We start from the raw sequence: 15,315 nt of genomic DNA on the forward strand, positions 1-15,315 counted from the left end.
TGGCCAAGAACATTTTCTCATTTTTAGTGAAGCTCTTCTCTTTTTTTCCTTATGTAGTGATTTTGGTTTTCCTTTGTTCTCCCTATTTGGTATGCACATGAAAGCGGATGGTCTGTCGCTCTCTGGGAGCAAGTCCAGATGACCTGAAGGACCCAATTAAAATTAGTATTCCACGCTATGTCCTGTGTGGGCAGGGAAAGGATGAACACTATGAGTTTGAAATAAAGGTAAGTGATTTTCAGTTGCTTTGCCTTAATGTTTGGGGTCTCTGTACACATGTTGCTTGCATTTATACAACAGTAGCATCAGAGTAGCAATAATAATAGAAAAACGCCTTTTGTGTAAAACCAAATTGTTCCTAGTTTGCTCTATCCATCTGTTGATGTTCACTGTGACAGCATCACAGGGAAGATGGAAACAGCAGCTGGAAACGCACCTGAGAATCTGCAGATTCCAGAAATCACCTTACTGACCCCAGTGAAATGTAGTTTTTGTTTCACTAAGTGCAATTTTTGCTTCTGTGTCTTTCTGTTGTCTAAGTGGCCTCGGTACTGCTAAATACAAGAGATTGTGAGAAAGCATGCACAATATAGGACACTACAAATACAGGTATTTGCCAAGTGGATCAATTGTACATAGGAATTTGGTGGTCAAGCTCTTGGAGTGAGCAGTTCCAGATCCAATATAACATAATTCAGCTGGAAGTGTTGCAGAGATGAGGATTAAAAGCATATTGGTTATACGAAAGCCCTTTACTGAGATTTGTCAGGTATGGAAAGTTATTAGACTTGAAATATTTGGCTGTAGTAATGAAAGCATAATTAAAGTATTTTGCACATATCCACAACAAAGGCTTGATTCCTTTAGGGCTCTTACTGTTGTTCTGATTCTTCCCACCCTGCTTTTCTAAGATCTAACTTCTCCAAAATGTTATCTGCTTCCTCTCCATTCTAGTGACTTACTCAATTGAACTTCTGTGTACAGAAGTGCTGGAAAAAAAAAATGCATATTCATTATGTTTCCTCTGGTACTAAGCCAGTGTTTTTTCGAAGTAAGATGTGAAGTCTAATTGGAAATGTGCTCTCAGTGCATGTGGACATGTAGTATAACTGATATACATGGCATCAGAGACAGAATTGGCAACCTTCTTCACTGAATGTGCTGCCAGATGCTTGGTTAGCTGGTGGAGTGACCTGCCCTCACAGTGTGCAGGACCGTTATTGAACTATGCTCATAGTCTCTTTTACAAAGGCTTTTATTAAGATGGGCAATCTTAGCTCTATTTGAGCTAATTGCATTTTAATCTTGAAACATATTGCAGAATGTGTGGATTGAATACTTCTTTTTGCCTTTTGAACCTTGAATTTCGTGGGGCCAGCAAAAGCCCAGAGACACAGAGAAGAGTAAGTGCATACAAAACTTCCTCAGGGACTGTTCTAGCCATCGACTATTTTCAGCACAGGATTTACTGTGCTGGGTAATTGTTAGTGAAGGTAAATACAGTAAAAAAGTATTTTCTCTTTTTTGTAAGTTGGTGGATTTCTTTTCCAAGTATTCTCCCTTTATCCCTAAACCCCATGTAAGCAGCTGCAAGATCTTAGGATGAAGGGGCAGTTAAAGAGCATGTGCAGGAAGACTTGGGCTTACCTGGAAGGAAATGTAATAGAAAGAAAATGTTGGAAAGGGGTTGGATTTGTAACCAGGAAAGAACAGGAGTATGTATCAAGGAGAGATGAAAATGCATATAAAACTAGGCTTCAGGAGTTCTGTTGCTTGTATTTTGTTTTTGTGAGAAGCAAAGCTTCCAACCTAACCTAGGTAGTGGCATGGAATGAGCAGATGCTCTGGCTAAGAGTGGTGGTATATGGAATGGCTGTTGTCTTCTGTCGTACTTCCTGGTACCATCTTTTCTCTCTCTCCTGTGCCATTTCTAGGCTGCTTCTAAAAGAAACTACTGCTTAAATAGCTGCTTTGATGAAGTTCAAAGCAAAGAAATGGGTGACATATGTGGTAGGGAATGGGCTATCACTTTAGTAATTGTACTCCATTGCTGTCAGCTTGCTTAGAGCACTAAATATTTTTATTGAAGCTCCTATTGACCTTAGTTTAGCTGTCTTTGGGATGTTTCTTACAATCATTCCCTTAAACAAATCGATGGATTGTTTATGCTTTATCCTTTGCCTCCAGGTCTCTCTGTCACAGTGGGCTGCTTTTTCTGTGGTCAGGATTTGGCTCCAAGCTACAATCCACAGACCTTCCACAGACTTTTCTATTTTAAAACTTTCCCCTGCAGAGCTCCTAGCTCTAATTTGATCTGTATTAAATCTTCAGCTGCTGTTACTTTTATTCTGTGGGAAATCAGAGTACATGGTGCAGTGGGGTTTTTTTGTTTGTTTTGTGGTTGTGTTTTTGGGGGTTTTTTTGGGGGGTGTTTTTTTGTTTTTGGTGGGGTTTTTTTGTTGTTGTTTTATTTTGGTTTAGGTTTTTTTGCATTGAAAATTGGGGAAGTAGGAAGATAGGGCAGGGAGGAGAGAACATGTAGTTGTTTATTTCATCCCTTCTTGATGGGTTGGGATACCATGTCAGTTGTTGAAATAATTCAGTTGAAGCTGTGGATGCCCCGTCCCTGGAGGTGTTCAAGGCCAGGTTGGATGAGGTTTTGAGCAACCTGGTCTAGTGGGAGGTGTCCCTATCCATGGCAGGGGGGTTGGAATAGATGATTTTTAAGGTCCCTTGCAACCCAAACCGTTCTGTGATTCTATGAATACCTTCTTTCAGCCTTACTTTATTTTGTTCAAGTTTATTTTCAGGTTATCTCATACCAAAATACGTGTCAACCTTGGGGAAGAGCTGGGGCATTGTTAACCTCGTTTCCTGTGCGAGCTCCCAAGTAAGCTTTTTTCATCAAGGTTCCTCTTGCGCTTGGGAAAATGACCAATTTGCACGTAACCGCACTTTGAAATCTCACAAAGGGACAAGGGATGATTGAGTTGAATTGTAAACCTTTGAATCCTAGGTATCTTGGAAGTATCTTCTTCAGCAGATGTTTCTAGTCGTTGTATTTGTAGTTAAATCCTGGCGCACTGCTGTATAGAGGAACAAATGTAACAAATTTATATACATGACAAATATATAAATTTCTTTTTGTGACATGCAATAGTAAAGATTATTTCCTTTCATGCCACAAGAGAGAGAGAGTGAGTTCCACTTTTCTTGGCAGCATCACAGTCAGTTTATAAGTCTTTCAACTCTAACATACCATCAAAAAATATTTTCTTTTACTGCTGGTTCAGCATCTTGTCCATCTAGACATATATAACATTTGGGAATGGGCCAGCAAGGTGGTCTGTCCACTCAGGTTCTTCCGCTGGATACAGATCCTATTTCAAGATGTTGAGTGACTCCCATGAGGAACCTGTTGGGGAGAGTTCAAAATAGAAATAAAACTATACTTTTATTGGAGTTAAGATAGCAGCTTCTCCTTTTGCGACAAGAGATGTCATGGACCTGTTTATGCTGGTTTGCTATTAAATATTCAGTATGAATAGATACTTTTCAAAAAAAACTTCTATTTGAGTGACAGTTTTATATGTTGTCTTTAAAGACATGATAAAACAGTAATCAGGTCTAAACATATTTCTGTTAGAGCTAAATTAGAGAAGACTATTTTTGTATTCTCCTCTTCCTTTCATGTTGTGACACATGCAATATTCAGACAAGGCTGTGCTAGAAACAGTGTGTGGGAAGAGCTTTTGCATCCATAAGACCGTTGACATCTGTTACAGACACTGCCTGTGGTCACAGACAGTACCTGTGGATGGCAGAAGGAGCAGTGAGGCAGCAGGGAAGAAGGAACTCCAGCTCACGTAAAGGCCCACAGGCTCTCCCAAGGGGAGGTGATGAAAGCAAAGCCTGGAATCAAGCACAGCCCTGCAAGGGATCCTCTGACAAGAGGGAAAGTTGTAGATAAGCCTTCTCATTTTTATTCACCTTTCCCTAGTTCTGACTTCTCTCATTTTATTTGTCCCGTTTGCTATTCTTTCAAAACTGGCTTTTTCTTGTGTTTCAAAGCCTTTCAATCATCTCTGATGAGTTCTCTGTAGGAGAAGATTTAGGCAGGTGCGCCCCAAACCAGTGCTTTTCTCCAGGTATGGTCACAGTTCAGCGCGGTCAAGTGCTGTGGTGGGTCTGCTTAAAATGTCCATGTCCAAGTTTCTTTCAGTGAGCTGTTGTGGAATCTGAGTAAAGCAGAAGCAGTGCTCATTGGTACAGAGTTCTTAGAGAAAATTAGGCATGCTCATTATCTACCTAAATTAGAAAAAAGAAAAAGCCCGATCTTCTCTCAACTGTATCAGGTTAATACTCTCAATGATGAATAGAAAAGGTTCAATTAAATTTCTAAGCAAGCTTGTGCTTTACAGGTGCTTTATTCATAGACAGTGTGAGGAACAGTTTCAGCAAGGTCTGTTTCGAGAAATAAGAATTTTCACAATTAGTGTAGACAGTTTAACTAGCCCAGATAATTAAGGTGGGCATGTTGTGTTCCTTCTGATTGCTTCTGAATCAGGTGGAGTATTTATTTATTCCCCATCCCCTCATGGTTTTACTTCTATTTCTGTGGGGCAGAAGGGGAACAAACTCTGTGGTATGTTTTACAATGAAATAAGTTGAAAATGTCTGTTAGGTTATTTTTTTGTCAGTCATCATGCAGAAGAAAAGATAAGGAGGCAGGACTGTAGTATCTCATTTGAAATTTGAGTTTTATATACCAAATGGTATATAAGGGCTAACCGGTCACATGCACTTAAATTAAAAAACCCCACAATTCTGAGGCGAGTCTGGGATCGCTTAAGTGCCCAGATAAGAATTTTTTGCGAATCTGTCTTTGCAGATTTAGTCAGCCATACATCTTTATATTAAGAAAATATTTTTAACTGCTATATTAGCAAATTACAAGTAAAAAGTAAAGGGCTATCCAAATTTGCTTCACTTGCTAGATCTACATTTGTGCCATCCCATATTTACAGAGTATATAGTCTGTCATACAGCTTTTTTAAATGAGGGAAAACAATCCCAGCCCCAACTGGCTGTATCAGATGTGGGAATAAAAGGCCATGTTCTGGAAATGCTATTGCTATGAAAGGTGTGCTGTAGTTCTCGTGTTTATATGAGTGGAGTTTGATCCTAATAACATTATTGTTGAGATTTGGGGACTCGTTAAAATTCTGTTTAGCTTTGAAATTAATTTTCCAATAATCTCAGCAGTATGGGAAGGAGGGAGAGGCTTGATGACATCTTGCCTCAACAGAGGAAAAAAATATCACTAACAATAACAAAATTTTGCAATGCATTACCTGCTAGTCTAATTGCAAAAGTTAGGAAAGTAAATGAAGAGGATGACAGGGACAAAGTCAGGTCAAGCAAAGCCACCAGAGGAATGCTCTAGAGAAAACCCTTTACTTCTTAGGCAGCACAGATATATGGCTTTGCTTTTCTGTCCATCTCTAACAAGTATTACCAAAGAGATCATTAAAATGGTTGTTTATTAAACTTTGTAGAAGAAAGCTAATAAATAAGTGTCTCTAGGCAATTTGATTTGGGTAAGTTTGGTACTACCCTATCACCTAGACAGCTGGCAGATGCACAGCAAACAACTTGACGAGCAAGCTGACATACGTCCTCTTATTCAGGCTGTGCAGCTGTGGGAGTCCTGGATGCTTTGTGCTAGATTGCTCCCCTGAAGGCTGTGAAAACCCTAGGGAAAAAAAGAGGTCACTTTTGAATAAACATCGTGTACAAATGAAATTATCACAGCAAAATTTTGTGAATCAGAAATACTAAAATACAGAATTAAAGCAAAAAGAAAGCAGGAAGTGACATCTCTATTTTATGGTTATCTATTGCACTCTAATGTTTACTTGTACATTGAAATCACAAAGCCCTTTAAAGCCAGAACAAAATGGTTAATTGGTTAATCAAGATCAGTGTAACTTATGTATTCCTGAATTGTTACTTTTTTTTTAGTTAAGCGTGCCTATCTGTGTTAAATTCTTTCACCTGATTTGTAAAGTTTGAGATACTGTTAACAACGTATTGAGGGAGGGCAACTGTGTGATTTTTTTTTTTTTAATATGTAAATGCAGTCCTTCATGCAGATGTCCTAGTAGCAGTCAAGCTTATTGGTGACATGAAAGATTACTTTTATCAGAAATAAGGAATTCACTTTGTGGAGGTGTGCTAGAAGAACTTACATTTCCATATTTGTGAAAAGTGTTGAGAAGACCAATTTTGTTTACTTACATCTTTCAGTTAAAAATAGAAAAAAACCCTCCCAAACTCCTGTTTCCTGATGTCATAAGACATAAATAACTCTTAGTTTCCAATGCACTTCCCAATTTCCCTGTTCTGTGTGTACAAGGCACCAGCGATGGGGAAGGCAGGACCAGAGATGAGTTTGTTGCGAGCATGAGATAGGGGTTGTCAACACAGTGCTTGGATGCTGGTTCCCTCTGGCTTTATTGCTCTGGTTTCTTTTTCTCCTCCTTGGTTATCCTGCTCTGCTGTGACTTTCTGTCACTGGAACTTTCTGATACGCCCAGTAGTGAGGGATCTACTTGTTCAGTTTAGGAGTCGCTTTAGGATTAAAACCCAAGCCTGTGTCTTTTTGAAAAGCATTTTATTAAAATGCTTATTTTTGATGTTCATGCATAAATTAGCTAGGCAGAGGGAATATCACATATTAGACCTGTTAGGTTAAAAAAAAACAACAGCCTTTTCAGGGTTAGGCAGTGCCAGTTGGCTGTCTGCGGCTCTAACTAGTCACTGTAGAAACTGCCCGCTCTCCCTGCAGCATCGCTGCTTTGGTAGCCTTGGATCGCCTGAGCTACAGAAAGAGTGATGTGAATCCAAAAGCTCCAGCAGTTGCATTTTATGGCCCTGTGCTGGGTTTGTGTGGTGGGGTTTTGGTGTTGGGGGAGGGGCTGCAGGGGTGGCTCCTGTGAGAAGCTGCCAGAAGCTTCCCTGGCTCCAAGTCAGACCTGCTTCTGGGCACGGCCGAGCCTGTCAGAGCCTCTGCAGTAGCATAAAAACTGCTGGAAGCGGCAGTGGAGAGAGAGAGTGGGATGTGAGAGAAACACCTAGGCAGACACCAAGGTCAGTGAAGAAAGGAGGGGGAGGAGGTGAGCCGGAGCAGGGATTCCCCTGCAGCCTGTGGAGGATCCCATGCTGGAGCAGGGCGCTCTGCCCGAAGGAGGCTGTGACTCTGTGGGAGGCCTGCGCTGGAGCAGGGCAAGAGTGTAAGGAGCCATCCCCCCGGGGGAGGAGGGAGCGGCAGAAACAGAGTGTGATGAACAGGCCACAGCCCCCATTCCCCATCCTCCTGCGCCACTGGCGAGGAGGAGGTAGAGAAAATTAGGAGAGAAGTTGGGCCCAGGAAGAAGGGAGGGGTAAGGGAAAGATGTTCTTAAGATTTGGTTTTATTTCTCATTATCCTACTCTGATTTGGTTGGTAACAAATTAAATTGTTTTTCTTTCCCCAAGTTGAGTCTGTTTTGCCTGTGACCATAACTGGTGAGTGATCCCTCCCTGTCCTTGTCTCGAACCACAAGTTTTTACCTTTTGTTCTTGCGATTCTCCTCCCCATCCCACTGGAGAGGGAGGAGTGAGCAAGTGGCCGCATGGTGCTCGATTGTCAGCTGGACCTAAACCACAAGACTCCTACTTAAAAATATCTTCCATTTCACCTAATTTCAGACAGTGAAAAATTTAATTTCCGTGAAATTTTTGTTGGTTTCTCAATTGCAGTCAGAATTTTCCGAATAACTGAGGGCAAGGTTGGTTTGCCCACCCCCTTTGCTCCTGTTGCTATGTGCTTTATTCATATTAGTTATTCTGTTGATTTTAATGAAACTTCCTGTATAAATTGAATGTTCATCAACATATTGATGACACGGGCACAGAATGTTTTAAAGGAATATCTTCTACTGAAAGCTGGCATATATAATTTTTTTTTAACTACAAATTGGAATCCCATTCTGCATGGTAATGAACTCTGTGGGTCCGAGAAACATGTATATGTTATTTCTATGTGTATCTGTGTATACGTGTGTGTGTATATGAGAATATATACATTTCTGTGAATGTGTAGAGAGGCTACACTGCACTTGTGCTGGATGTTATTCGTCCATTAATGGAACACCCACTGATTGTAATGCTGTTAGCTGCATAGCTGCACTGAGGAATGATTTGGGATATTTTAATGTGTTTACAGCCTTGTCAAACCACTGCAGAGTAAGGAATAAATGCATTCAGTTTTTTTGCTTTGCAATCAGTGCTCCTTATTAAATACACTTCTGTCACTGAGAAAGAAAGAAAGAAAAATTAAGTAAACCTATAAAAGCTTATGAAATTAAGGAAATTGCCTGTTTTAATCTGGTAACCTTGTATACTGCATGGTTTTTAGTGTTACGCATCGCATGGATTTACTTCTGTTTCTTCTTTTTATATTGTCTGATATAGATAACAGTCCTGGATGAGACATGGACAGTGTTCAGGCGGTACAGTCGTTTTCGGGAAATGCATAAAACTTTGAAAATGAAGTACCCAGAGGTAAGTTTTGGTAAAACTTCTTATGCAGAAAAGGGTGGAGGTAGAGACTTGAAAATAAGGGTTTTTTGAAAGATGTTTGCTCAAAACCAATATTCCTCTCAGCCGTATGCTTCCAGTAAGATTGGCAAGCCCTTCAGCAGGTTAAAGCTTCAAGGCTGCTAGATACAGAATGCATGTTGCAGTTAAATTATGGCTCTGTGTGTTGCCTCTAGCCATTAATTGCCTTTACTGCTGGCCGGTGTCGTTCCCTGGAGGTTGCTGTTTTGTTCATTGCAAGATACTTGCAGTCAGATCATGTCATTCTGACAGCTCCTCATTTAAAAGAAGAGCGCTGTTCCACAGATATCCTTTTGTAATAGTGGCTTTCAGGTCTCTGCAAAATGAAAAATTGATGCTTTTGACCACCTTGGAGACTCTGGGCATTCAGGATATGAGGAGCTGTGCCTGACAGAGCTTTAGTTCACTGGAGTGAGCATTTGTAGAATTACAGTTCTTGGTTTCCACATCTAACTTTAATAATTAACATTTTGCTTCCTTTCTACTTCTTCCCTTGAATATTAAAAGAAATAAATCATTCAGTTATACTCAAAATTAATATATATCGTTAATATACTCAAAAAAAGAGATAGATGCAGTAGTGTGCAAATGCTTTCTTGGTCTTCACTGATGTATTCTTTAAGCTGTAAACTAATAGAGCATGGGAAGACCTTGAGTTTTAAAGAGTAAAATATGTAGATCTGTTTTGTGGAGATTCTGGGACTGAAATCATTCCCGTTCCAAAACAGTAGGAAAAACAGAAATTGAAACTACCACGCACCAAATATCTAAGGACAAGTTTAAAAGGAAAAAAAGGGGGGGGGGGGGGAGAGAAAAGGAAAATTAGGTCACCTTTTCTGATTGTCAGAAAGTTTTGAAAGGTAAAAATGAGTTTTGAGTGGAAAATTAAAATGTTCTCTTTCCAGAAATACTTTCAAAAATATTACTTGTAAATGAACACTAGTATCATGGTTTTGATTCAAATGAATTGCCATTTCCTTCGGATGTTAGAGTTATAGTCTGTCAACAGTAATACCCTAATTGCATCTAACTCTAGAAAAAACAACTAGGCAGCCATCCAGTTGAAACAGAAAAGGACCACTTGAATCCCCCTGAAGACTGATCTTTCCCATTTACAAAAATGTGTTTGAATAGTCTTTTCCAGAATCTGTTATCAGTCCTGACAATACATCGAGGAACAATTGAATTTGGCTTTTACAGATACGTCAGAGGGAGAACAACTTCTTTGTAGTATGTAATAATCAGGTTTAGGAGGAATCTGATGTTCTTAAAGCCATTATTAAAATGTCCTGTGTGCTGCCGCATATTAATGTCACTTTTTTTCATCAAGTATTTGTGACTTGCAAAATCAGGCTTTTTTTTTGTGTTACAGGAGAGTGTAGGGGGTTTTTTTGTTGGTGTTTTGTTTGCTTGTTTTGAAGAACTGTGAGACCATAGTGGTGGTATTACTAGTTCAAAATGAAGTCCAGCATCCAGGAGCATAGAAGAGAGGAAAAGATCCCAGCCTAGAGCAAAAGTACATAATTTTCTTCATCTTGGAGTCTTCCCAGCTGAAGTTGTTTTTGTTGTAGTTTATAGCTCATGATTAATATCTTTGTTGTGCATTTTATCTACATTTTCTGTACTCTACACCACTCATTTTGTAGGTAGGCATTTTTGCTGCTTTTTTTTTCCAGCTTCTTCCCTCTGCAGCCATGCTTGCAAGGTCAATACATTCTTTAGTTTAATGTGCTAGTTTGTTTCTTATTGACAGGTCTGTGTTGCCATATATCTGTCTCTTAGGTAGACTTATTGAGATTTACATCTAGTACATTAACAGAATTATTAGTTTAACTATGCAGATGATTAAATGTCTAATTTCCACATAGAAACGCATTATGGCATATTTTATTAAGTTATCTATTCATTTCTCAACAATTTTTGTAAGCTGGGGCAAATACCGAGTCTTACAAGTTTGCCAATATAGCTTTACCTAAAGTATGATTCTCTTTGGAGAAGTACAGGAAGGTGTTTTGGCTTCTAATGTACTTGAAAGAAATGTTTAGTCATGTTACTTTCCGAAACAATAGATCTGTAGCTTTAGTAGTGTCTTCTTCTAGTCTTTATCAAGCCTCCTCTTCTCTGTGGCCTTCAATATCAGTGAGGTTCAAGTATGCATATCTTTGCTAAGTACAAAGCGTACACTAAAGTTCTGGAGTAGTGAAATAATCATTTGATTGTGTCATCTATTGCTTTTAGATAGGTACTGTCACCTAAGTACCTGTTTTGGAAACGCTTTCAGCATCGATGATGTCATCTCTGTTTTACATAGTCCAGGCTGTAGTGTTGTGTCCACTCCTGCTTTGAGACTTAGAGCACCACATGAAAATGGCAAGAAAAAAAACCCTGGTTGATATGCAGCCGGTTTCTTCTACTTGTCAGCATTTCTACAAACTACTGTGTCCTTGTTTATCAGAGGGGAAGAGCACACTGAGATGGATGAAACGTGTAACATTGTGCGCTGTAGTAAAGATTTAGTGTTTGTTTTATTTGAAGGAATTTCATTATCAATGTTACATATGTGAATGATTAATAGATTCCCATATTTTTACCTTTATTTAAAATAGCCTTAATTTATGGTGATTTTGGATTAGTTTTGCAATGCGAGTAGGAGTTCAGTTTGTTTGGTAAATTGAAAATCATCTGTCTGCTTCTGCTCATCTGTCATTGACCTAATTTGGGATTAACCGTGATGCTAAAATGCATTTTAATACCAAACGTGGCAAAGATAAATCCTTAGTTACTGTATATTATTCCAAAGAAACCTGATCCTTAAAAGCTACGTTGTTAGAATCCATCAGAGTTGAATTTTATTTTGCATAGTTCACCTTCCAACTCTAAATTAATATTTATAATGAACAGCGAAAATACTGTGGACGTGTTTAATATATGACTGTCCTGCTTTTAGAAGTGAACTTTACAGCTCATTAGTTGCTCGGCTCTGAGTTACTACATCAGTATTTTAATAATTTGCTGATCTTGCATTTCGTGTTGCTGCCACTGAATTCCCAAAGGAGTGTATTGCCAAACTGATTTATTAGAAAGGTTTGAAAAAAAAAGAGTATCTCTTTCAAAAGCAGGAACTGTCTAATGTCTTCCAGTCTTACAATATGCCATGTATTTTATATATTTACACATTTCTTCTCATGTAATTAAGTGGCTGCTGACAGCTGGATATCTAATTGAAATGTGTCGCATTCAAATTTTGAAAGACTGAAGAAGCTGCAACAGGGTGAGATTGTGCTAGTGGCAGATAAGTACCAAGAATTTAACAGTGCCTTTTTTTCTTTACATCTGCATAATTGTCATTTGCCCAGCTTCAGCTTGCTTTCTTCAGCTGCTAGGTTGTTAATGCATCTCTTATTATTTTTGGAATTTTAATTAAGACCATACTTGGCTTTCAGTTGCAGTGGTCTCTGTAGTGAATATACTTTTTGTTTGTCGTTAGTCAGAAAAAGAAGCAAATGGGCTCTTTAATAGAGAAATGAGAACTTTCAGAGTAAGATTCTCCTTTTTTTCTTCCTCCTTCATCTTTTCCTCTCAGTTCGTGGTTTTGAAATATTACCAGGGTGCTGATTTCTGCAGAAAACTCACCCTTCCTGATTCCCATCTTGCTGTGAGGGAAAACTCTTTCTCTCATCTCTGTTAGTTCAGCACATTCTGGTGATGCACTGTTGTGATGGCCAGTGCTCTCCTTTTCTTACCACTTTCTTGTCTCTTCCCTCTTCCAAAGGAGAGCAGACGAAACGTCTGTCTTTCCCTCACCAAATCTAAAGTTTATGAAGTACCTCATGCATGTGGGTTCCCTTCATTCCAACGTGCATCCAAGCATCTACACCAGGTTTTGTGGGGCTTTCACTGTAGGCTCTGCTTATGGAGTTGCCTGTCAATCTTCTTGAAACCTCTTTCTGTGTGCATAAAGATCTGTACATGGTGTTAAGGGAAGCAGCTAGTATTGAGGCATTTTTATTACTAATAGTGATTCTCGACTTAAAATATTAGTAAATCCGTAGAGAGCTGCCAAAGAGAGGCTGAAAGGTAAGCTTGCATTTATCTATTCACTCATGGAGATAAGGATGCGCGTAGGCAAGATTTCTACAGGAGTATTAAAGCTATCAGTTTCTAGCTTATTTAACAGAATGTAATAATTTGTGTATTTGTATTTGATATATGGGTTCTGTATATAAATACATACTTGTATCTTTCACAGTCTAAGGCCTAAAAGAACTGTTTATAATTATTAAAGAATTTTAGGTCATAATTGAGCCAGCTTCCCGTTCTGCTGGTCTGGTTTTTGTTGTCTGACATTACGGAATGGGTCCATAATATCTGAATCAGGAACATCTGCGTAAACTTAAACCTTCAAGCCAAAGTTACCAGGTGATCTGCCTCTACCCCCATCTGCTGTTCCCACTGGGGAAATCAGTATGCGTGGTATGTTGCAGTAACACATCAATATCGTGAATCTCAGAGGTTAGGAATAGAGACTGTTGCTTGGATGACAAGGTTTTTCAGGCACATTAACTATTTGACAGTAAAGATTGTATTTTATAACTGTTAGGAAAAATGCTGTCTGGGTCCCATTTTTTTTTTTTTTTTGTGTGTGTAGTGTTCTGGAGGAAAGGCTCTCATCTGTAGTGTCAATGAGAATTATATATTCCTTTTTACTTCTGAAGATAATATTCTCTGCTTATCAGAATTCCTTTTTTTTACAGAGTATTCTATTTGAGTGAACTTGAGGCTCTTGTCAACTGGAGGAGGAAACAGGCTGCTCTTTTCTTTGCATGCCTGCAATAAATGCATGAAACTGAAAGAGCACAATATTTCTCAAGTCTTTCAGAAATAGTATGTGAATGTTTTTTAATATATAGTAAATTCAGAACAATTGTTGCAAGCTTATTTTAAAAATGTTTTTCAATATTTCAGATTTTTCAAAACTCAAAATGGTTGGTCCATTATTTACTGGAAGTTTTTAGTATCCCAGAGAAAAGATACAAGAAATATGTTGTATCTTGGTAAAGCCAGTTCCTGTTTCATCCATCCATACTGCCCGCAGCCACACAGCTTTATGTATATGTTTGCTATTAAAATGTAACAGACAGCAGTTTTGTAATCTTTTAAGTTCTTTTTAGACTTCTTTCTAGACCCACTTATTATTTAGGACTAATTCTGCCCTGTAATGATGGAAGAAGAGGCATGAACCACCCCTGACTGACCTCACTGTCCTTTCCTTTTGGCTCCATACTGCTCTTTTGGGTGACTGCCAGGGAAGGATCTCCATTTTTCTAGGTGGTCCATACACCTGGTGCTCTTGATAAGTAATAGGCGAGAGGAATCTTCTACACAAAATGCTAGCACAGGTAGTGGTGAGGGGATGAATTTGAGATGAAACCTTTAATTTTAGGAGAGCATCCTTGGATTCTGCAAGAGATTCTGTCCAGGATCACTGACCGAGAAAAGCAACTTTTTACTAACTTTCAAGACATGGTTGGTGGGGGTTTAGGGTTTTTTATTCTTCCCCCTGATAGTCTCAAGGGTAATTAGACAATTTATCTCTGTTTGTGTGTTTATTAAATTATTTCTTAAAAGACTTGCCACAGATGCAGAGTTCTCCCTCCTAAGGAAGAATACAAATAGAGAAATTAAACCAGGAACAGAGCAGTAAGGCAGCAGACTTGTGCAGAGCACTTAAGGCAGCATTTTGGCTGGGATCTTAGCTGTCTGTTCGATTCTGATTTGTAACTGTGCAGCTGTAGTGTTTCATTAAGGGTAATATTTGTGTTAATCTCCTGGGATGACTTTGAAAGGGAAAAGGATGAGGAAGCAATAACTTTGAGGTACTTGGCTTGCAGGGCTGGCGAGCCGGTTGCCATGTAACTAGTGAGCTCCTGGAGCTTAGGAGCTGCTTTGGTAGCAGTAGTTGAAAGCTTGTTGCATCAGAGCTGGCCAGCCTAAAGCTCTGCTGATTTTTACCATTAGATTTTTCTCATATATTGACATCAGTAACTGTGTATTTAATTAATATATACAATTTAGGTAGCATGTTCATATTGAATGCAAAATCTTGGACGTTTGGATGTTTCTAGTGTTCAACTGTAGGTAGCGTAAAGCACCATAGCTGTAAATAACTGTAACTAAAATCTTCTGAGACGATACCTAAAATGAGTTTATTCTGAAACCTTGAATGCTTATGCCAAAGCCTTGATCCTGCAGTGACTGAAGTCCCAATCCACTCACAAGTTCAATGATTACTGAGATTGATGTTTTGAAACTTGTTGACCAAGAAACAGTTTAAAATCAAGGGTTATCTGTACTAGAGAGAGCAGCGTGTAGCATATAGTAATGAATGTGATGGTACAAATCTTGCTACAAAAGTTTTCTTGTTATTTTAGCAAGTCCAGTTTTTTCTGTATATGGATTCTTAGTTCAGATTTTTCAGCCTCTAGGAACTCCATGACCCTTAGCGAGCATAGTATATGACAATATTTTAGATTTATTTCTGTATTTGAAAATTTGATCCAGTGAAGAAATAAACTTGTTGATGTGTTCTGCCTGGATTGGAAGGATATTTTTGGATGTTAACTACCAAATTTGGATATATATATATATATA

General features: G+C 38.8%; 1 protein-coding gene across 1 annotated transcript in view; it reads left to right on the forward strand.

Moving 5' to 3' along the window:
- KIF16B (kinesin family member 16B) overlaps positions 1-8,607 on the forward strand; it is a gene marked incomplete at both ends in the record, with an annotated part of 40,010 nt that extends 31,403 nt beyond the window's left edge. The window contains 2 exons of the mRNA XM_010077950.1: positions 105-227; positions 8,518-8,607. Of these exons, the coding sequence (XP_010076252.1) occupies positions 105-227; positions 8,518-8,607 (213 nt within the window). The remainder of the gene's footprint in view (positions 1-104; positions 228-8,517) is intronic.
- Between the last annotated feature and the right edge of the window lie 6,708 nt (positions 8,608-15,315).

The sequence above is a fragment of the Pterocles gutturalis genome, unplaced genomic scaffold, assembly GCF_000699245.1.
Source record: "Pterocles gutturalis isolate BGI_N339 unplaced genomic scaffold, ASM69924v1 scaffold20253, whole genome shotgun sequence".
In the NCBI taxonomy this organism is placed as follows: Eukaryota; Metazoa; Chordata; class Aves; order Pterocliformes; family Pteroclidae; genus Pterocles; species Pterocles gutturalis.